The 22,573-nt window shown below is 38.4% G+C and overlaps 1 protein-coding gene across 2 annotated transcripts in view; it reads right to left on the bottom strand.

Annotated features, from left to right (window-relative positions):
* The window catches only part of LOC143890211 (protein CHROMATIN REMODELING 20-like), a 61,824-nt gene extending 53,008 nt beyond the window's left edge, over positions 1-8,816 (bottom strand). For both annotated transcript variants that reach the window (XM_077394802.1, XM_077394804.1), the window contains exons 1-2: positions 8,741-8,816; positions 5,178-5,332 (exon numbers count right to left, since the gene is read on the bottom strand). In XM_077394802.1, the coding sequence (XP_077250917.1) occupies positions 5,178-5,330 (153 nt within the window). In that variant the 5' untranslated portion in view covers positions 5,331-5,332; positions 8,741-8,816. The remainder of the gene's footprint in view (positions 1-5,177; positions 5,333-8,740) is intronic.
* Positions 8,817-22,573: the final 13,757 nt, after the last annotated feature.

The following is a 22,573-nucleotide window of genomic DNA, read 5'->3' as shown; positions in this document are numbered from 1 at the left end:
CTATAGATTTTTTAATAAAAAAGCATAAAGGAGGGGGGTAAGATTGAAATTATGTGGCTTTATAGGTTGATCCAAACCGTCTATGTGATGGAACACAACATCAATCGGTTGTGCCCGTAAAATCATTTCCATAGGTTGATCGTAGCCCTCCAATCGATATAGGTTGATCCTAGCCCTCCAATCGATAGATGTTTCCATAATTGTTGTTCCTCTTTAGGTGTCCGAAATCTGTCAATATTTTGCAAGTGTCCTGCATGAGTAATAGAAGTAGTTCTTCCGTCATTGTCATATGTCTTTACCTCTTCTCGGTAGTTTTTCCCCGTAATTGTCATAGACAGGTACCTTGTGTTAGTACTTTTTGTATGTAGATTACGATTTTACCCCCAAATAATTTTCATAGAGTTAGATGTTAGATATCAGCAAAGGGGTTAATGGTAAAAGAGTAATGATGATGGTAAAGGAGTAATGATGACTGCTATATTTCGGGTGAATTAAATGTCTATTTTACCCTCATAGATAGTATGTACATATATGTTTATGATAGTATGTACAGATATGTGGGGAGGGCAAAAAAGGTAAAATCATGCACACTGACGTGTTAAATGGACAATAATTCTCCAATTTCTCTTCTGCTATATAGTAATAGATAGATATATATATATATATATAGAGAGAGAGAGAGAGAGAGGAAATGGTTTGTGTGCAGCTGCACAAATAGCTTGTCTGTGTATGGCTGCCACAAACCATGGGGGGGGGGGGCACATTTTTGGAGGGATCCAAAGCATTCATTTGGAAGGCCCTTCCATGGATAGGGTGTACCAAAAATCAGCCCTATAGGATTATCCTAACCCAATCAAAGTTGGAGGGGGAAATGGACAAACACTGTTTCTGTCCATTTTTTCTCTCCACAAATGGCAGGGTTAAGATGATCCTATAGGGCTGATTTTTGGTACACACCCTATCCATGGAAGGGCCTTCCAAATGAATGCTTTAGATCCCTCAAAAAATGTGGCCCCCCCATGGTTTGTGGCAGCCATGCACAGATAAGCTATCTGTGCAGCTGCCCACAAACCATTTCCTCATATATATATATATATATATATATATATATATATATATATATATATATATATATATACGGAAAAGTGTTGCTACTCGGTCTTGTAGCTAAGCTTATCTACTCGGTCGAGTTAAATACAGTGGGGGCCCACATTGTTTGGGTGATCCAAACCATTCATTTGAAAGCCCCTTACCTAGATAGGGTGTCCACAAAAATTCATACCCACAGGATGGTCCTAACCCATCCAACAGTGGAGGGAAAAAAGGGGGAAAATGGACAAACACAGTTTGTCCACAAATCTGCCCATTTTTCCCTCCACTGTAGGATGGGTTACGATCATCCTCTGGGTCTGATTTTTTGTGGACACCCTATCTAGGTAAGGGGCTTTCAAATGAATGGCTTGGATCACCCAAACAATGTGGGCCCCCACTTTATTTTACTCGACCGAGTAGATAAGCTTAGATACAAGACCGAGTAGCAACACTTTTCCGATATATATATATATATATATATATATATATATATATATATATATAGAGAGAGAGAGAGAGAGAGTAAACAGTTCTTGAGGTAGTGCTAGCCCTTCCTTATATGAGGTGGCGCTCACAAAACATAGGGTGCCCACTTTGCTTGGATGATCCAAAGCATTCATTTGATAGGCCCTCACATAGATAGGATGCCCACAAAAAATCAGGTCCATAGGATCATCCTAACCCTTCCATTTGTGGAGGTTTAGATTTATGGAGGTTTATACCCATCCATTTTAACCTCCACAAATGGAAGGGTTAGGATGATCCTATGAAGTTGATTTTTTGTGGGCACCCTATCTATGTGAGGGCCTATCAAATGAATGCTTTGGATCATCCAAACAAAGTGGGCCCCCTATGTTTTGTGAGCGCCACCTCATATAAGGTAGCACCACCGCCACCTCACATACCTTTTCTCATATATATATATGTGTGTGTGTGTGTGTGTGTAAAGCTGAATGTGGTACGCTGAGGGTGTGCCACGTGGCACCCCCTCTGTATCTACGGAATTTCAAAAGCTTTTTTACTTCCGTACGTATCTACTCAACTTCAACGTGTATCCCCTAAAATCTAAACAACATCTCTCAATACTAAGACATTCTGAAACCCTTGCATAAACGGTTTTTGTGAGTGTGCCATGTGGCACTCTAAGAAAGAAAACTCAAAAATCACGAAGCTTCATTTTCCGAATAGTCGAGTAACGGAAGCCTAATTTTTTTATAATGCTTGATATTTCAAACGACCTCGATAATCCCTTCAAATTCCCTACCGTTCCACTTTCCCACGTAACCCTTTCCCCCAAAAGTTCATTCTAAAACAGATGCAAACCTTATTAATTGCGTGGACACGTTTCCAAACTTCATGAGTTTTGAAGAGAACACGCCCCTTCCCCTACCAATGGTTTCCATTCTAAAACGTTTTAAGAGAACATGAAATCGTTCTGTACATCTCAGTTGGTTATTTTCTCTCCCAAAACCTTCTCTTGATGTTTGTACATTTTATTTTTTTTATTTTTTTATTTTTTTTTAAGTTTTCCCCTTTCTCAATATTTATCTTTCTTCCTCTTATACACCTTTTCATTTCTTTTCTTTCATGTTTTCTGCTTCAGAATAGTGGGCTGCCTTGATTACCATCAAGTAGAACACTTGGATTCAGAAGATCTAAACAATGCAATTTGAAAGCACAATGTGAGGGATGCGATAAGCTTATCTGAGCTCGAGCTCAAAAACACGTGTGGCCCCACATTTTTTGGGGGATCCAAAGCATTCATTTGAAATGCCCTTCCATGGATAGGGTGTGTACCAAAAATCAGCCCTATAGGATCATCCTAACCCTCCCATTTGTGAAGGGAAAAAATGGGCAAAAACACCGACACACTGTGTCTGTCCATTTTCCCCTCGACCTTTGTTTGGGTTAGGATGATCATATAGGGCTGATTTTTGGTACACACCCTATCCATGGAAGGGCCTTCCAAATGAATGCTTTGGATCCCCCAAAAAATGTGGGGCCACATGTGTTTTTTAGCTCGAGCTCGGGTAAGCTTATCTCTCTCTCTCTCTCTCTCTCTCTCTCTCTCTCTCTCTCTCTCTCTCTCTCTCTCTCTCTCTCTGTGTGTGTGTGTATATATATATAACCATTTCCTCCAGAACAAGACTTCACTAAATCCCAGCCTAGAAGCTTCCGAAAATCCAATAAAGATAAGCATAAATGTTAATCTATATAAAAGACCATTCCTTTCTAACTTTCAAAATGTATGAAACATGGTGGTTCAATGCTGACGTCAGAATTGTCTTGTTCTGTCAATAGTTGGGCCTATTTTTTTCGAGATGCAACTTGCTGCTCCCTTTAGCTAAAGTGTTTTAGGAGCTGTAGGGCTCATGGTCCTGCATGATTTCAATCAACAATTCAGACATGAGACAAGTGACATGTGAGAGAAGAAACTGACAGAAATAAACACCTCAAAAGTTTGAAGCATGTACGCTCGCACAAGTACACACGAAGGACACAATGGCATGAAAGCAATGTCATATCCCGTCTAAGAAAAAATGATTGGCAATGTACAATTTGTTAATATCGGATTAAATCTTGACTCTTGAGCCATGGTACACAGATTCTTCTGAACGGGCGAAGTACCCATGGCGGACACATGTCGGATTCCAATACTTCAGGATTCACTGTGACACTTTTACATCTCTTTTATTGTTTTTCTAAATACTACTACGACAACTTTACAATTACAACATGTTTTGAATTTTATCCAACCTAGCAGTAATGTTTTATTTTGTAATGTTTTTATAGGGAAATAAAACATTATAATTACTTAGAATACTAAAATTTCTAATAGATTACTTATTATATAGCCTATTAAAATTTCTAATAAATTACCTGTTTTAACCATATTATTATGTAAGAAATTTAAAATTTGAGAAATGATTAAAAATATTTTGGCAAATCCATGAATCTTTCTTTCTGAGAATTGCCGAATTCAACACTAGGTACTTGTCAGATTCCGACACTCGTATCTGTTCTGATGCAACATAGCTCATCTATCGTCTCTTTCCATTACATAAAAGGAAAGTGAGTTAGGTATGCAATAGCGACTTCTTCAACTAAAAATGCTCATTTCTGAGAGATTTTGATCGATTGGTTTGAAAAATAACAATTATATGGTGATAATTTGCCCATCATATGTGTAGCAGACATGCTTACTTTTTTCTTAACCATTCATTTGCAAGTCACCAATTGAATGGTTAAGATTGTCCAATTGGAGAGGCTTCAAGGATATAGCATCTAACTGGTGGAGCCTCTCGAATGATCATGCATAAGTCATGCAGGTGGAGTGAGACATTTTTAAATGTGCTTCTCACAGAAGAAGCTTCATATACAAATAATCCAGCCTATTGCCCCATCGTGATCAGACAACCGTACACCCTTAATCATCAACTTGCAAGCATGTATTGAGCAAGTGATCCAGAACATCATTTTGAAAAGATGTGAAGATCTTTTGGGAGGTTTAGTAAAGTGAGAAGTGAAACCCAAACTCATTTTCCCTCTTGAGAGGAGAACAATGGATTTTTACCTAGGGATAATCACACAAGTCTATTATAAAATATTTGTCTTTAAGGCTACGCAATGGACCAAAGTCCAACAACCTAGGCATCTAGGCCAATAGCATTGACTATAGCATATCTAACATCCCATGAATAGATAGGTTTTCCAGAAGGCAAGTCTTCATTGGGACTTGATTATAGCCTTGAGTCTGAGAAATATATTTGTTCAGTTTTTATTACTCACAAAATAAGGGTTCTGCTTGTCATTGTAAACCTATACTTCCTTTGTTTGCCTTCACACATGTGGATCACTTTTGAGGAAAAACAGACCCTTGCACATAGCAGTCAATACAAGAAACGACTTGCAATGCAACTTCCTACATAGTACAAAGTGAGGGAGCAGAACTAAGTATTTTAAGCCAAGACGAACTTGGTAGAAGAAATGTGGAAACTGAGAAATTGTCAAATTCTGAAAATATCTTATTGTAACTAATACATGCAATTCAAACAAACAGGGGGGGAAATTTTATTGTAGCTTACCTCAGAACCAGGTTCTTCATCAATTTCGGATGTTGATGGTTCATCATCTGAATCGTCAATAAATGAATCGTTAGAATCACTTTCTGCATCTTGAGCGCCTTTCTGCTCATCCTTCATTTCATTCATACTTGAAGACTCAGATGCATCAATCATTCCTACAAAAGGATACAACCAATAAATAAAGGCAACTACATACAGCAAAAAAAAAGGGAAGCCATAGACCTATGCTGTTTGATACAATTCATCAACATGAAAACGTTGAAGATCAGAGAACAATACAAGGAAAGTATCGTAATAATATACTAGAAAATGAATGTAAATCCTAAGCACTGTGATTGCTGCAAGTCTAACCACAACATTGAAATCAAGGGTAAGAACAGTGGGGACGAGGTAATCGAGCAAACAATTAATGAAGGGGGTGTAGGGAGTAAGAATCCAAAAGTTATAAAATGAATTGGAAAAGCTCCAAGAAAGAGAGGTAAACAGAAAGATAAAACAAAATACGTGCTTCCAAAAGAGAGTATAACAATCAGAACCAATGTTTTCAAAGGCGTGTGTGAGGCATACGCCTGAGGGCGTGCCGCAAGGCAAGGCGTAGCAAGAAATCCTCAAAGCGAGGCATCCCAAAAATGCCTCAAGGCGTTAAAAAAAGGCATTTTGCCTCAGGCATAAGCCTTTAGGGGGAGGAGGAGTAAAAGGCGTATGGCTTTCAGTTGAGGCATAGGCCTCCAATCAGGTGTGATGCGTAAATGCGTGATTTTCACAGCCCAAACCCCCAAAAATTTGATTTTTCACTTTTCTTTTTTTTCTTTTTTTTTCTTCTTCTAATCAGCCATTAGTTGAGTTATACTAAGTATAATCTATTAAGACCAATTTGAAGAATAAAGAAGGGTTTTTATGAGATTTTTGGTGTTTTATGAAATTTTTCCTAAATTTTGCTTTTGTGATTTCTCTCTAATCGCTCAACTAGATCAAAATCCATTGCTACCTCCAGAGGGTTTTCTTTCATCAAAATGAGGCTTTTGGTGATGGAAAACTTTGTGATTGTGCATTCCTTCAATTGGTGAGTAAAGAACACTAATATTTAGGGGTGCAACTCGTGGTCAGGTTCAACCCGGAAAAAAGAAAAGGCCGGGTCGGGTTGCGTTGAGTTTTCCCAACCCGGGTTGAGTTCGGGTCGGTTTCGGGTTGAGGGCTTGGGCAACCCGACCAGAGTGAAACCCCACATTTTATTTTATTTTGGTAAGCTTTAAAAGTCGGGTTGTGTCGGGTTGAACTCGGGTGGGTCGGGTTCGGGTTGGAAAAAAGGGTTCCTCGGGTCGGGTCGAGTTGAACCTAATCAGGTTGGAAATCATGTTGGCTCGGGTCGGTTCGGGTTGGCCTCAACCCGACCCGAGTTGCACCCCTGCTAATATTTGGGTTTTTTATTTATATTTTCATCGAAAGCTATTAATTATTCTCAAATATTTGGTGGTGAATAACTCTCTTCTTAAGAAATGGATTTAGTGGTTTAGGATTGATAGGGATCATTGTGGAATTTTTACGTCAAAGAGAAATACAGAACTAGCTTTGGGGGCTGGTATTCGCTTGATGAGTACAGTTTTTAGAACATCACAACCTAGAGCGATATCATATGTATTGCTGGCTCTTTTTCAACATGGGGTTCGATTTAGAGTGGCTAATGGCGTGACCCGAGTTTTGGCAGGACTTTTGGGGGAGGTATAAATCTTTGAACATCGATTTTCCTTTTCTTTTTCAAATTTCTTCTGCAAAAGATATTAGCATGGTAGCCTCTTAATCGGCAGGATGGGAGAGTGAACTGGAAGGTTCAATTCTGTAGAGCTTTTTTTCAACTGGGAGATCGATTCGGTTGATTATCCAGTTTGGATTTTGTTCTTCTTCGAAGGCAGGGTAACTGTAGAATTCGGATGGGAGTGTTTTCTGTGAGCTGATTTTATGGTGTGCTTGCCCTGCAATTTTCCAAATCCCGTGTCATGTGAGTTTGGAGAGTGCCCATTCAATTGAAGGTAATTGCTTTCTATTGGACCCCGAGTTTCAATAAATCTTAACAGTTGATCATCTCTATAATCATGGTAGGATTATTGCTAGCCATCGGACCACTAAAGAATGTGCATATCTATAAATGATGTATCATATGGATAAATCTTAATTGAAAATTCTTCTCTTATGATATGTTTGAATCACTAATGTACTATAAGCCAATGATTAAATGTGTTTGATTTGTCCCACTCCTGGATTTGGGTTATCATCCAGGTCTCGGGGCGTGACACATTCATTGCCAATTGCCTATCAATTTGAATCCATCCTTTAAAACATATCCTAGACATTGGCGGGTATATCTACGGTTGTCGCTAATCACAAATACCGCTTTCGCAGCACTCGAACCATTGACTGCTAAGATATGGCATTTGCCATGTCTTTTTATTTATGCCACTTTATGAAGCAATTCTCATCGGTGGCATTTGGACTTGGCACTCTATTTCTCTTGATAAAAAAAATTTTGATTTACCATTCCAAAAGGACTCGGTTACTCTACCTCTCTCGTGCTCTCTCTTGGCATTAGACCACTCTTCTTTCCCTTCCCTCTCTCAATAGATTTACTCTCTCTCTACTCTCGGTGTTCATCTCCGTCTCCCTCAATCATTCTCGGATCTCCCTCTGCATCTCACTCTCTTGGAATTTCGGCATCAAATCAACATCCCTGGACTCTCGTGCTCTCAGTTTCGGATCGGGTCGTCACCAAAGGTAGGTCCTTAATTCACAGTTATTTTAGGAATTTTTTCTGAATTTTTTTCCTATTTTTGCATGATTTTTAGGATTCAATTAGATTATGTGAATTTAATTCAAATATTGAATGGGCTAGCTATATTTTTGTCTTATATGGGTTTTTTGTGTCGATTTCGTCTCAAATTTTGATATAATGTTTAGTTTGACTAGCTCTATAGGATTGTCAGATCGGATAGGGTGTTAGATCCACATGTTAAGGTAATTTCGATGAAGTTTGGGATTTACTTAAAATAAACGCCGTAAAAATTTGAAAATCGTGAAAAACACCTATGAGGTAATTTCGATGAAGTTTAGTTTGACTAGCTCATTTGTTTCTTCATTGTTTCTTCATTGTTACTAGACCGGCGGGTGTGGGCAGTCTTCCTAGTGGGTTAGAAGTTGAGATCATTAAAGCCTACTCAAGACCATTTGGCACAACCAATTCTAATGAAGCAAAAATCAAAGCTTTGCTTAATAGGATTAAGCTTGTGGACAATGCAATGTTAGGCTTACTTATCGTTAAGACAATGCTTCATAACTTTGAGTTTTTCTCCATTTTAATATATGCATCACTGTTGAAAAAAATCATCAAATATTATAGCTGAACGAATCAAACTTACCTAGAAAATCAAATCAAGGGAGGGTTTTACCACTAAGATTAAGAAACAAAAATAAAGGGGAAATTATCGAATGAAATACAATTCACATGCTGAAATCTGAAGAAGAAGGAATAAAAGAAAAACATAAGTATCTAAAATCGAGGGTGAAGAACGTACCTGGAGATTTTTCTAGGGTTTGAAATGAGGGGCGAGTGGAGGGAAAGCGAGGGAAGTTGAAACGAATGGGCTCTCGTTAGGATTAAAAAATTAATAAAGGGTAAAGAGATTCGTTCGTATTTATAGCAAGTGAGGCGAGAGTGAAATTTCTATGGGGGTATTTTCGGTATTTTGTGGCAGTAGGGTCAGCTTTTGATGATTCGGAGCTAAGTTTTCAGGTACGAAACAGGTTGGCGGGGTATAGGAAATGACAGAGTAAAAAAGAGATCAATGATATCTTCTCTATTTTTCTTACCCTGGACACCCACTTTGGTGTAAAAACATTAGTAAAATGGGTGGGCCGAGGAAGAAAATGGGAGAATATATCACTTCAACAAAGAAAAGGGCTATGATAAATACGCATCCCTGCAGGATAATTCGCTCCCCTTAAATGTATGTTGCCGTCAAAAAGCGCTACATAATCTCCTCTACAGGGGGGCGAATTCCTACAAGGGGTGCGGATATATCATTACCAAAAAACTTCTTTGGCTTTATCCTAGTAGGTTGTTGGGATGGCCTTACCATTTTAGTAAGGGCGATGATATTTTCACCCCCCCCTGTAGTAAACATTCGCCCCCATTATAACCTGAACAGTGTGGAACTTTAACGCTTTTCAACGTCAAATCACGTTAAAAAGGGAGGCGAATCCGTACCTCAGGGTAGGTGAAAATATCATCGCCCTAAATGAGTTGGGCTGACGCACATTTTTTTGTTGCTGTATGAGAAAATGAGGGATATGTGGGATCTTGATCCCAATTTTAAATGACGTGACAAACAGTGGATAGGTGGGATTCAAGAATATCTTCTATCCTTGTTCATTGTCCCTAAGTCAAACATCCCAAATCGGAGGTACACTTGGATTACTTTAGTTGGGTCCCATGTTTGATTGATACGGAGTGTCTAGGTGGTGGGCCACGCCTTGGGATAAATGTAGCCAGAAAAATGCTCTGATCAGCCCCCGTGAGATAAGTTTGAGGCACAAAATAGAGGAATTTTTGTCTAGTGAAAATCTCGTAGGCTCTGTTGCTTTTTTAAATGAGTGTGTGTAAATTTGTTCAAGCCATTTTTTATGTTAAGGTTCTGTTTGGATGTACATAAGAAATGTAATAATATGAGAGTAGAAGGAAATGAATATAAAGTCCCGAGAAATTATATGATGCCCGACCGTCAAAATGTAAAGGGCGGAAGGAGACAAAACATGCTGCCTTGGTTTTTGAACCAAGGAAAAGTAAAAAACGGTGCTTTCCCTTGGATTAAAAATCAAGGGAGAGATGTTTTCTCTCTCTCCACCCTTTATTTTGACGGTCGGGCAACATATAATTTCTCTAGAGTCCCATCTATTCACTTCTCTTTTTCTCTTGATTTGAGAGGAAAGCCAAACAGTACAAGACGGTTTGCATATGGAGAATTTACAGTTGACGAGGACTGCCATGTAAATAGTAAATGCCAGTCAAACAATGCTAGAAAATGAAAAATATGTCATTTTTACTTTGATTTTCTCACTTTTTGGTGCATCCAAATGGACTTTTTTGGTGCAGACAATTTGAAAACAAATCTCTTCATAAAATTGTTGTCTTGAAAATGATCTTGAGAGATATCAAAGATAGAATTAACTGGCTCCAAATTCAAGATGAATATTCAGATGCTAAGATGAACATAGCGGAGACCATTGGCTACAAATTCAATGCAGTGCAGACTGCTCCCCAATACTGTTCCTGGATTCCCCCAGACCAGGGTGAATTTAAGCTCAACTCTGATGCTTCTTTGGACAGTGACGGAGGAGGTTTAGGAGGGCTTATCAGATCTCCATGTTTTCAACAAACACTGCAAAAAAAGAGATCTATGAGCTGGAGATTATGGTCATTCAGAGAGGAATTTCGCTTGCTATTCATTCAGGCATCAGTAAGCTTTGGATTGAATCAGACTCGAGCTTTGCTGTTGATATTATCAAAGGTAAGTCCAAAATCCCCTGGAAATTACTGGACATCACTGATCAGATTCGAAATGATCTCGCGAGATTGGAGTCGTGGAGAATTTCCCACATTTGGAGGGAAGCTAACTCTCCTGCTGACCTTTTATCCAAGAGGAATTGGCCGTGGAAAGGTGAGCCTTCCCCCCCCCCCCCCCCCCCCCACAATGCCCCCAGAGCTTGTATATCTTGCCTCAACTCCAACCGAGAAGGCAACTTGTATAACAGATTATAATTTTGTGTTACTCCCCTTCACTTTTAGACGATGTGTGCTTTTGGCTCTTCTTCTCTTGCTTATCTCTGCTTGATGGTATTCTGTTAGAATCCTCTCTTTTTGGGAGTATGTTCCCCTTTCTTTTTCTGGCTATTTAAGCCCCCCTAGTTGTAATTTTACTTTTTTTCAATGAATTCTGGTAGGGGTCTTGCCTAACCCCAGCTTACCGATCAAAAAAAAAAATATGGACTCTCTCCGTTTGGTTGCCAGTAAATTTTTTATCCTATGAGCTTTTTAATCCCAACAATGAAGTCAACGGGATTTGCTAGGTTTTTTTTTTCCTGCAATTCCTAAAATTCCCGCCAAAATTTAGGGGTGTCATTACTAAATATGGGAAGGGAGGAGAGAGAGGGAAGAGAGAGAAAGAGATATGACGTCATTCCCTAGGAAAGAAAAAGAGGGGACAAGGAGTCCATGTCATACTCATAAGCAATCATTACAAGAGTGGGATTAAAAAAATTATAGTGCTAAAAGGCAACCAAACATGGGATGGGACAAAAATTTTACTAAAAACTTCCTAGGTTTTAAATTTTACTGGCAACCAAGCAGACCGAATTTGAGCCATAGTTTCAAATGTTTGAGTGAAATTATTGCATTTGGATCATGGTTAGGATTCCATGTGTTCTTTTTGTTGTTTAACTTTCCGTATTTGGTATTTTGTAATCTTCTTTGCCCACATAGAAGTGCTTGCATCGCCTTCACACATGGACATAGTCGCACAATGTGCCGAACTACAAAAATCTATTAGACCACATTTGGCAGCTACGAATTATGTTTTTACGTGGAAGGGCTGAGGAGCGTGGGACTTGAAGAAACTTTAGATTCAATGACTTATGAGAGAAGTGGCTAAAAAGCACAGGAAAATAAAATGTATTTTGATTAGATTTTTCTTTTCTTTATTTCTAAGGATTTATATTCTACAAAATAGCCCCATTGAATTTTTTATTTGCATATTCCATCTAATATCAAGTCATTTGCATTTTCATCAAACAAGAGATCAACAGTTTTTCATAGCATCAGCCAAAATTATAGACATTTCATCAAAGGGCTTGTAAAGATTGTCAAAATAAATACAGGCAAATTTTACTTTCAACAAACTAATTAAATGCCCTGCATGTAAGTTGGCTGTATATTTGAGTCAAGTAATCAGCTTTGGAGTGATAATCGGTTCTCAAAATCCAAAACAAATAGGGACTAAGAGTGGTTGCTCGATGAGAGCAACATACATTGAGAGGCTAGAGTGATTTAGAGTTTTCTCTTGGCGGTCACTGGTCTACCAAGGCCAAGCCCAAGATTCTATCGATCTTAGCATCTGGATCTGGTTATATTGGAAGATCTCGATGGATGACATCCATCATTAGAATCTTTAACGGTTGGATCTCGCAGATAACGTAGCATCACCATATAACCATCATCACCGGAGATAATCAGTCTCCGCATTAAGATTTGAATGATAAACTAACAATTCTTACCATCTATTGAAAAGAGTGTCGGGCTCATCAAAGCAATTGGGACGCACGGCATACATTGGGTGTCCTACTTATGTGTCCTCTTATCATTACAAATTGCATGGGATTACAAAATGCTAGTAAGACCTTAAGGTAACTTATATATAAACTATTTGACTCCTTTGATCAAATGGGTAACTCATTTAGGGTCTGTTCACTTGTTTTCCCGGGAAAGGAAAAGAAAAGGTTTCCCGAGAATCTAACATGGCAAAAGGAAAAGAAATCCCGAGAAACTGTGCACAAAAGGTTTCCCACGCCTGTTCACTTGTGCAGGAAATCCCGAGAAATTGTGTAGGAAAAGGTTTCCCACGCCTGTTCAGTTGCCAATTAAACATTGGTAGGAAACCTAAACATAAAAAATCATTTTAAACATTTTAATCATTTTTGAAAGATACATGTTCTCATTTTCCTTCTTACTTTTCCATAGATTGTTGAAGAATTAATGCATATAAACCAATATTTTTCAAAATTACGTTACGCCACGGATGATCCAAACCGTCCATTTGGATTACAACAACATAAATAGGAGACAGTATCAATTTTAGTATGAAAAAAAAACAGTAACATGTAGAAGGTTGAGATAGTATCAATTTTAGTATGAAAAAAAAACAGTAACATGTAGAAGGTTGAGACAGTATCAATTTTAGTATTAAAAAAAAACACTAACATGTAGGGTTGGAAAAAGTTATCAGTGGCAAGAACAGCTTATGCAAAAATGCCAAGAAATTCGACCAAAAATGGCAAAAAAAATCCGACAAAAAAATTCGAGTTTCTGGGCCAACATAAGGTTGAGAACCACGAGTGTAGTTACTAACCACGAGTTTCTGCAAAAATGGCAAAAATTTATCAATAACAGCTTAAAAGCCAAAAAAAAAAAATGGCAAGAACAGCTTCACTGTAATAGAGGGGAATAAGAAGAAGGAAAAACCCAAAAAAAGAAAACAAAATAGAAACGAAGATAAGAGGAGAGAAACATACCTGGAAAGCCAAGCTTGCCGTACGTTTGAGGAAGACGAAATTTCAGACAGATGTGATGAAGATGATGGCTGCCATGGAGGGATGAAGAAGGGAGGAAGAAGACTACTTAGGGTTTTTTTTTTTACAACAACCCTCTTTAGATTTTCACCCACCGTATTTACTCACCGCTCGAGTTTTAGTTTCTCGGGAAACCAAATCGCACCAATTTATTGGGATTTGGTTTCCCACTCTTGTGAGAAAATGTCTCCCTCCATGTCAATTTTTCAATTTTCACGTCATTTTTTACAATTTCCATCTAACCACTGCTATTTTCCTGAGAAGACATGTGAACACCGCTATTTTAGCTTTCTCGGGAAAAAAATAGGTGTTTTCCCGGGATTTGGTCTCCCGGGAAGCAAGTGAACAGACACTTAGAGTTTGCTAATATGATTTTTCAAACCTATTTCTTATCACATCCCATGTTTATGCAAAACGAGCTACACACGGTTGCCTTTATTAGGGCAGTTTGATTGCAGGATAAGTCATACTGGCCTACTGGGTAAGGTTCTTATCTTGAATTTCCATTGTATTCGAATATAGTTTGTCTTCTATAATTTCTACCACACATGATTTTTTTAACCCGGAATTTATCTAGGAACTAGGAGCGGCACCTGAAATTTTATTGATAGAAGTAAAGAAGTAGAGGAGGATGATATATCAATTGTAAGATTTGGTAACCTTACTTGCTCTTATTAATAAAATAATATTTTGGCAATTCAATTTTGTAGCATTTAAATAACATGTTTTAACTAAGCATGAAAATGCTTGATGGCAATAGAGCCATTTGGTAGCAAGTGTGTGCTACTTACCCTTGGACCACCTACCACACTAGGATAGAGATCCTAGGGCAAAGTGTGGACACACTGGGCATGGCCCTGAATAAGCTCAGGCCTATGGAAGTGATAGGGTTAACTCTCTTAGTGGCTAGTGACAGGCCAGTGCAGCTCGTGTGTGAATTAGGAGGCTATCATGCTTCTGATGCACCCTTGTGCACGCTATGAGCAATACACGATGAAGAAATTTGGGATAGGACCTGACAAGCTTGAAAAGTTCCGGGACCATGGTTATGAAAGTCGTATTTTTGTACAAATATTTGATTTCAAAAATATTTATTTTATCCTAAGTTGCCCTCATATAAAATATTATACATATATATATATATATATATATATTAAGTATATAAGATTAGAACTATGGTGTATATATATAATTATAATATTCTTAAAGTCAAACATGTTTGAATTTGTTAAAAATTAATGAAGAGGGCCAACTTGGGAATTGGAATCAAGAGAAGGGGCATAAATGACAAAAGTCAAGGGTGAAAAGGTAAATGGTTGATGGTATTATTTTGGGAGTATTGTGTACATGTGAACCACATAATGCATTTCATGTTTTGCACACATGAATATGTAAGGCACATGTTGGATTCTTGGTTCAACGTATGCTCTTATTGCATACATGAACATTGTGCATGGTTCATTCTCTCATTAATAAACCCACATTAAGCCATGTTAACTTAACTCATCCTTAACTAAAAAAATTTAAAGTTCCTTAATAACCAGGGCACATTTAGAACTCTAAAAATAGCAAACCCTCAAGCCTCATTTAGCATTATCTTATGTGCTCTCGTAGGTTCTCTTTCAAAGGTCTCTTGAATGATTCCAATTAAAGTTTTTCAAAAAGGTTTCTTCTAGTTTTCTCAAGCAAGTTAGGTCCTTTGTCCATAGAGCTTCGTAGGCAGACTTGGTGTTCAAGCTTTGGAGAGATACTCAGGTGCTGTGAAGTTGAGGATTGCAGAAGACTTCTTGTCCTCTCCTACGTGTCTCACCGGCGACGCCTACACAAGCTCTTCAAAAGTCAGCGGAGCAGGTGAATTGCTTGTGGATGATTCGTAGAGGGTGCTTTCATGCATTTTTGGTTTGGTGAATGGCTCTATTTGATTCAAGACATTTTCATGTTATCATTTAATCCTGTTTTATTCTTTTGTTTCAGTTTATTACATATATACTTGTGCTAATGGATCCTTCTAGAGATCCCATCTCTTGTTCTATATCCCTTGGCAACGAACAGGTTCCTGATGGTTAGAATCATGGAGCCGAAGCGATGCAAGTGAACATTGAAGGTATTCGAAGAACAACATGAGATATTTATAAGTTGATGAATTCCTATTATTATTTTTATTTGATTCAATTAGATAGGAGCTAGAATTAAGATAGTGAAAGGGGAGATGAGAGAAAGTTGTAATCTTGTACTCATGACATAATGGAAATGTATCATTTCTTGTTTTTCATTTAACATTAATAAATATAGCAACAAATTTTTCCAAAACATGGATTGTTTCCAACAATGTCACCTTGCCTCTAAAACGTATACAAATACTAAAGAAACCACATCACAGTATAAAATACTTAGTTAACTTGAACATTAGGAATACCGAGCTGATCACATCTAACACCCTCCTTCGCGTCTCTTGAGAGATACAACCAGTTCCAATTTATAATTAAGGCCATATTTATCCTGGTTTTTGAGAATTCTGAGTCCCGTAACCAGTTCTCGAAATCCAAGACAAAAAGGGCCTAAGCATGCATACTGGACTGTTCTCCAGGATGACAAGTCGGGCTTTATTTTATCCTTGGATAGGCTTGTTATCCATTGTTCACATCGGGAACAATCCCAATAGGTAGGGTACAGTACTATACAAGAAGAGTAGTAAATTTCTGTGGTTTATTAAGATAAAATTATCCGAGCAAGGTAGCCAATCTTTGGAATAGCTTCTCTAAAGATTATCCCTGTGGATAACAACCCCATAAAGACTACCAAATGATTGCTGGAAAGTCATGGAAAGGAAAACCTTTTCCATGTTTTCAAGCCCTTCCTTTGTTTGGTTGTGTAGATCAGATTTTTTTAGGTGGAAAGATCTATTCACATGGAAAGAAAACCGCATCATTTTCATCCAAATCAAATCCTCCTAAAATGGTCGGATGCACCTTTCCCTCCTCCAATAATTGGTTTTGGACTCACTGTCAATTGGCATAATCTTAAATGAACAGGAGCTAAATCTAGTTTTGAGTCCGGTAGGAATCAGTTTTGGACTCAAAATCGATACTAAAAATCCCAATCAAACATCGCCTTAGGTCCAAAACCTAGATTGACTAATCCAAGTCCTCTAGCTGTGCGTCTCCCTACTGTGACCATAACTTTCATTAAAGCTATTTCCTTTTTTATAAAAAGCTCGTGTCCCTATTTTTGGTGCCCCATTGGCCGTGGGGTGGCTGCCTAATGTGCTGGGGTTCGAGCCAAGGATACCCAAATGGCAAGAGAGAGCCTGTGATTTGGGATGAAAGAGAGAGACAAGAGAGAGGTCTTTCTAACTCCAATCTTGTATCAGTTGATTTACGTAGAAATGTGCTTTGAGAAGAAGGGTAATGAAGAGGATTGGTTTGGTACCACACATGAGTACTTAATTGGATTTTTCCTTGCTTTCCAATGGTAGTAATGATAGGAGTTAGGACCCACCGTTAAACTTCATTTGAAAATTGAAAAGAGACCCCAATACTCAGTTGATTTTTTTATTTTTTACTTTTGCTCTCTTTCAATTGGTAGAAAAGTTATGTTTCATTTCATTAAGAAGAGAAGAGGATAGAGGGATGGGACAAGAAAAATCAAATAAAGAGCTGAGAGATTAAAAGCTAAATTTCTTTTCTTTATTTTAGTTAGATTCAAAACAAATTTTGGTTCTCTCTACTCCCCCAGCCCCAACAATGGCAGCTTTAATCACACCACCTTTGTTAATTTTTGCTTTAGTAGTTTACTTTACTTGGCTCTGGGTGTTCCCCTCTCACAACAACTTTTATCTCTCTACAAGATTTTTAAGAGAATTTTTTTGGCAAAACAAAGCATGATTTGCTAGGCAAGAAAGATCAAGCAGCTTTAATTAACTTATCCCTCCTCCCTCCCACTACAATAGTTTAATAATGACCACTACTTTAATAATTATATGATGTCCCCACACGTGCGTGTGTGTGTGCGTGTGCGAGTGCATGTCCTCATGTATATATGAATCCAATATCCGGATGCGTGCCGACACAATCTAGGAGGAATTTTTTAGGCCTTAGTAATTAGTAACTTATTTTTAGTAGCTAATGAAGAATATTTCGTCAGCACGCCTATTGCTCCTATGTATGAGTGTATGTGTATAAGTGTGTAGAGATTTTTTTTGATGGGTAAGCTAGGATCGAACCCCGACCTCGTGATGAAAGAACACGTCTTTACCAATTGACCTAGAGGCTCCGCCACGGTGTGTAGAGATTTGAAGACAAATAAATAACATCTTAGCGTCAAGAGAAAAAAGTTAAGGGCGCCAAAACTAGGGTTAAGATGAACTCAACAAAGACTTTAGGTCGTGCTCGTTTTAGATCGTGACAACCGACTGTGTGTCCCAAACAAATTATTTAACTAATTAAACATAATTTTGAGTCCAATAATTGGTTTTGTACCCATGATCGGGTGTCATAATCTAAAATGAACAGGGCCTTAATTGAATACCTTATCTAGTTGATTATACCCAAGAATGGTAATGATATCACATGGTATGTGGTGGACCTAAATCACGTAGCCTTGCATTTTAGGGCATTTTCGCAACCACTGAAAAATTATTCCGTGGAATATTTGGTGGACAAGTTGTCAAAATCCAAAACAAATAGGCCATTGGAATTTGAGAACCAATTGTGGGTCCAATACTGATTATTAGACTCAAAATTGAACCTAAAATTGAGTCCAAGTTTTCTAAATTGCTTTTGAACTGTGGAAAGCGAAAGTTATGTACCTAAAATATTTATTTCACGAGATCATGCTTTCTTGTAGATAACACCGGGAAATGGTGACGGAGTGTTTCATTCCTACCAAGAGCTCAATGATTTTACAAGAAAGCAAACGAGGTAAATTCAAGACCCTACCTTAAATACCCATTTGATTTGAAAAGCCTGAGGGCATGTTCCATATATATATTGTGACAACCGATTGTGAGCTCTAAACCTATTATTGGACTCAAAATTAAACAAAAATTCGAGTCCAATAATAGGTTTGGGTCTTTGGATTTTGAGAATCAATTGTGAGTTCAAAACTCATTATTAAACTCAATATTATGTTTAATTCTGAGTCCAATAATCAGTATTGGACTATAATCAGTTCTCATACTAAAAAACTATGAACCACTCTTTGGTTATTCTATGCAACAAAACCTATGAGTCCAATAATCAGTATTGGACTATAATGGTTCTGATCCTTCTCTGTTTGGCTGCACATATTTACCTTGTAGAGTAGTGGTGCAAGTAGTCAATAAGGAGGAGACAAGCATTGGATTTACCTGGAACTTACCACTCAGAATAGTGGTATGTCTTGGATTTGGGAATAATCTTGCAAGACAAATGTTTATAAAAGTAGAATGGGGCAAGCATTTACATTGGTTAAACTGCTGTTATAGGCTCGTATAAAACAATGTGAGTGCTCCCCATTGTCAAGACATGGCTGTATACTGCCTAAAATGCATGTATTTTTATTATTTATCTACTTATTTTCAAAATAAGATACAACATAAAAGCTCCGAAGGATGGTTAAGCTAGAATTTACTTCAATTTATATTACAATGTAATTTTTTCCGTAATTTTGAATTTCTGACAATATTTACAAATAATAGACTAGAAATTGCGTCAAATTCATGTATAATTCAGTAGAAAATGTCAAATTAAAACAACGTGAAAATGTCAGAATTTTAGACCATGTTTGGCAACCATGATAAAACATTCCATCGAATATTTGTGGGGCTAACTCTAATAAGAGATAACATGAGAAAGAGAGAGATCTGAGGGGGTGGGACAGAGTCACAGAGGGAAGCATAAAAGGCTTCTAAAAGCTCTTAAAACCCAAGAAAAAAAAAATCCAATATTAAATAGGTAATTTTCTTCCACTAGTTTTGGGAAGTGATATATCCGCCCCTTTTGATTACTTGGGACACCCAAGGCCAGTGTACGTGGCAATCAGCCCCTTTGAATCCTTCTGATGTGAAATACATCAGACCTTCTCCGGTCATTGATACACTGCTGCTAGGTGTCCCAAGTAGGGGTGTAAATGAGCTGGGCCGAGCTGGACTTGGTCCAGCTCGGCTCGGCTCGTTAAGGGCAAAACTTGGGCTCGGCCAGGCTCGCGAGCCTTAACGAGCTTGTTAGTGGACCTGGAATCAGTCTGATCTGTTTAATTTTTTCCCATAAATTGGAGCTCAATAATCAGTTTTGGACTCACAAATGGTTTTCAAAATTCAACAAACAATGACTCAATGAGATATTTCATATTTAGGATGTCTTCTGATTAGAATCATACAATTATACAAAAAGACAAAATCCTGAATAAAGACAAAATCCCAAATTGATTTTGATACTTTTAGTGGAAAATCAGAAACTTTTTTTAATGTTTCGTCCCACTTGGAAAGCCAATGGAAAGTTGGAAACCTCTTAATTAAATTAGAAATTTCTCAAATTACTAAACTAGTAGTCTAATATGGTAATATCTAATTATCTATGGTTTTAGACTTTTAGCCCTAAACGAGCTTTTACGAGCCGAGACGAGCCAAACTCGGGCTCGGCTCGTTAAGCTTAACGAGCCAGCTCGGCTCTGCTCGGCTCGTTAAGGATTCGAGCTCGTTAAGCTTAACGAGCCGGCTCGGCTCGGCTCGTCAAGATTCGAGCGAGCCGCCGAGCCCGAGCCAAAATTGACACCCTAAGTCCCAAGTAATCAAAAGGGGTGGATATATCTCTCCATTTCTCCCCCCTCGATGGTCAATAGTCTTCTTCTCCCTCTCTCTCTCTCTCTCTCTCTCTCTCTCTCTCTCTCTCTCTGACAGCTGTGCCCACGAGTATTCCATAGAATAATTTTTCACGGTTGCCAAACGTAGGGTTAAATTATTCTAGAACTTTTCAAAAGCAAATGGAATTACTTTTGTGGAAAATGGCAAACGCCAAAGGCCAGGCGTGGAAATAATAATAATTTTGCGTATCAAATATTTCAGCCGGCTAATAATGAGGAATATCCTTGGTGGGCCCCAATATGGCAGTGGACCTGTAGGCAGAAGGTACGCCCATCAATTGCGACGCGGACTTCAGCACCATTTCTCTAAACCACGGACTCCAAGCCTGTCCTATAAACTGAGTCCGATGAGCTGTCCCCGACAAAAGAAACAATCGGGGCCCACCTCTCCCCGCCATTCCTCTCGGGTCACGTGACGAAGGCCCCACCCCTGTTTGATTGTCCCTTGAGACGACACTTGTTGGGTCCCACAACGCCACATTGAGGGAAAAATACTCTTTTGAGCGCATCTCACGAGATTATGTTGTAATTACGAGAGACAGTCTAGAAAAGGTTATTCGCGACTAATTCTTATCGGAGCCCGTCACTGATCTCAACGTACACGTGGCCATATATTAATTAATAATAAGGGCAGTGATAAATCGACTCCATTTAAGATATATGGGAGTCGATTTATCACTCCCCTAATAATAATAATCATCCAGACTATGCATTCGACAAGAAAGCTACCCCGTTGATTTAGTATTCAACGGGTGAAACCCAAACTTGCATTCCCTGACCCAATCCGACCCGAGATAGTAGGGGCGGACATGGTTCGGTTCAGTTCCGAGGTATACCTAAAACCGAACCATATGCAATCGGTTCTCATAATTTGGAACTAGAACCGAACTTGATCGGTTCGGGGTTTACCCAACTTTTATTTTATAAATTTTTTCCTATTTATTGGATGAATGAATGGAATGTATGGGCTGTTCAGGAGACACTTTAATAAAACCACCATGTAAGTTTAATAAACCACCATGTAATCATGTATCAACCTGTTCAACTAGGGGTGTCAATTTTGGCTCGGGCTCGGAAGCTCGCTCGAGCTCGGCTCGAAAAAAGCTCGGCTCGAGCTCGGCTCGAATCCTTAACGAGCCGAGCCGAGCCGGCTTGCCAGGCTCGTTAAGCTTAACGAGCCGAGCCCGATTTAGGCCAGGCTCGGCTCGGCTCGGCTCGTTGAGGCTCGTATAAAAATATATAGTAATTTTTTTCTTTCCGTAATAAATATAATACAGTAGTAGTAAACAGTAGTAGTAGGAAACGTTGACTTTTTTCTACTTTTTTTCGTAATTGTAATAACTTGCAAACTTTTGTTCGTATTTTTTTGCTGTCATAACTTGCCAACTTTTATTCGTAATTTTTCATTTAAAACTTTAGCTATTTTACTTTTTTACTTTTTCAGGTAATGATTACTTTTTTTTCTTTTTTGTTTTGCTAGCGAACTTTCCGGAGACACCTTTTTCTTTTTAAAATAACCCAACCACTTTTTTCTTTTTGCTAGCGGCCTTTGCGAGACATCTTTTTCTTTTTAAAATAGCCAACCAGCCAAGCTCGATAAGGCTCGCGAGCCTAGCCGAGCCGAGCCGAGCCGAGCCTAGTTCGAGCCCGAGCCGAGCCCGAGCCTAACATTTTAGCTTAACGAGCCGAGCCGAGCCTGGCCAAGCTCGGCTCGGCTCGGCTCGTTTACACCCCTATGTTCAACAAAACTTAATATAGCATACAGGTTCTTCTGAAAAATTTTCTCCAGTAAGTAGAGAGCTTAGTTGAACATTACATTAGAGCATCTCTATAACAAAGCCACCTAATATTCAAATTTAAATTCAAATCATTAGGACTTGAGTTCTCGATCCTGAGGAGTCTTTTTTATTACTACGGACTAGGACAAGATCCAAACAATAATTCGAACATTACATTAAAGCATCTCTATAGCAAAGCCACCCAAATAATCAAGTTTGCATTCAAATCATCAGTACTTTAGTTCTCCATTGATCGTAAGGAGTCATTTTATGACTATGACTTGGGGGATATATAGTCCTACTCGGTTCTCGATTCAGTTCTCGGTTCCAAGATCCCAAACCCAGAACCGAACCGAATTCTCACAGTTCCAAGATCTGAGAACCGGAACC

Source organism: Tasmannia lanceolata, unplaced genomic scaffold (assembly GCF_043159265.1).
Source record: "Tasmannia lanceolata isolate RefF3 unplaced genomic scaffold, GAP_Taslan_0.1 ptg000013l, whole genome shotgun sequence".
In the NCBI taxonomy this organism is placed as follows: Eukaryota; Viridiplantae; Streptophyta; class Magnoliopsida; order Canellales; family Winteraceae; genus Tasmannia; species Tasmannia lanceolata.
The sequence above is the reverse complement of the archived record's forward strand: the minus strand, read 5'-3'. Positions and strand labels throughout refer to the sequence as shown.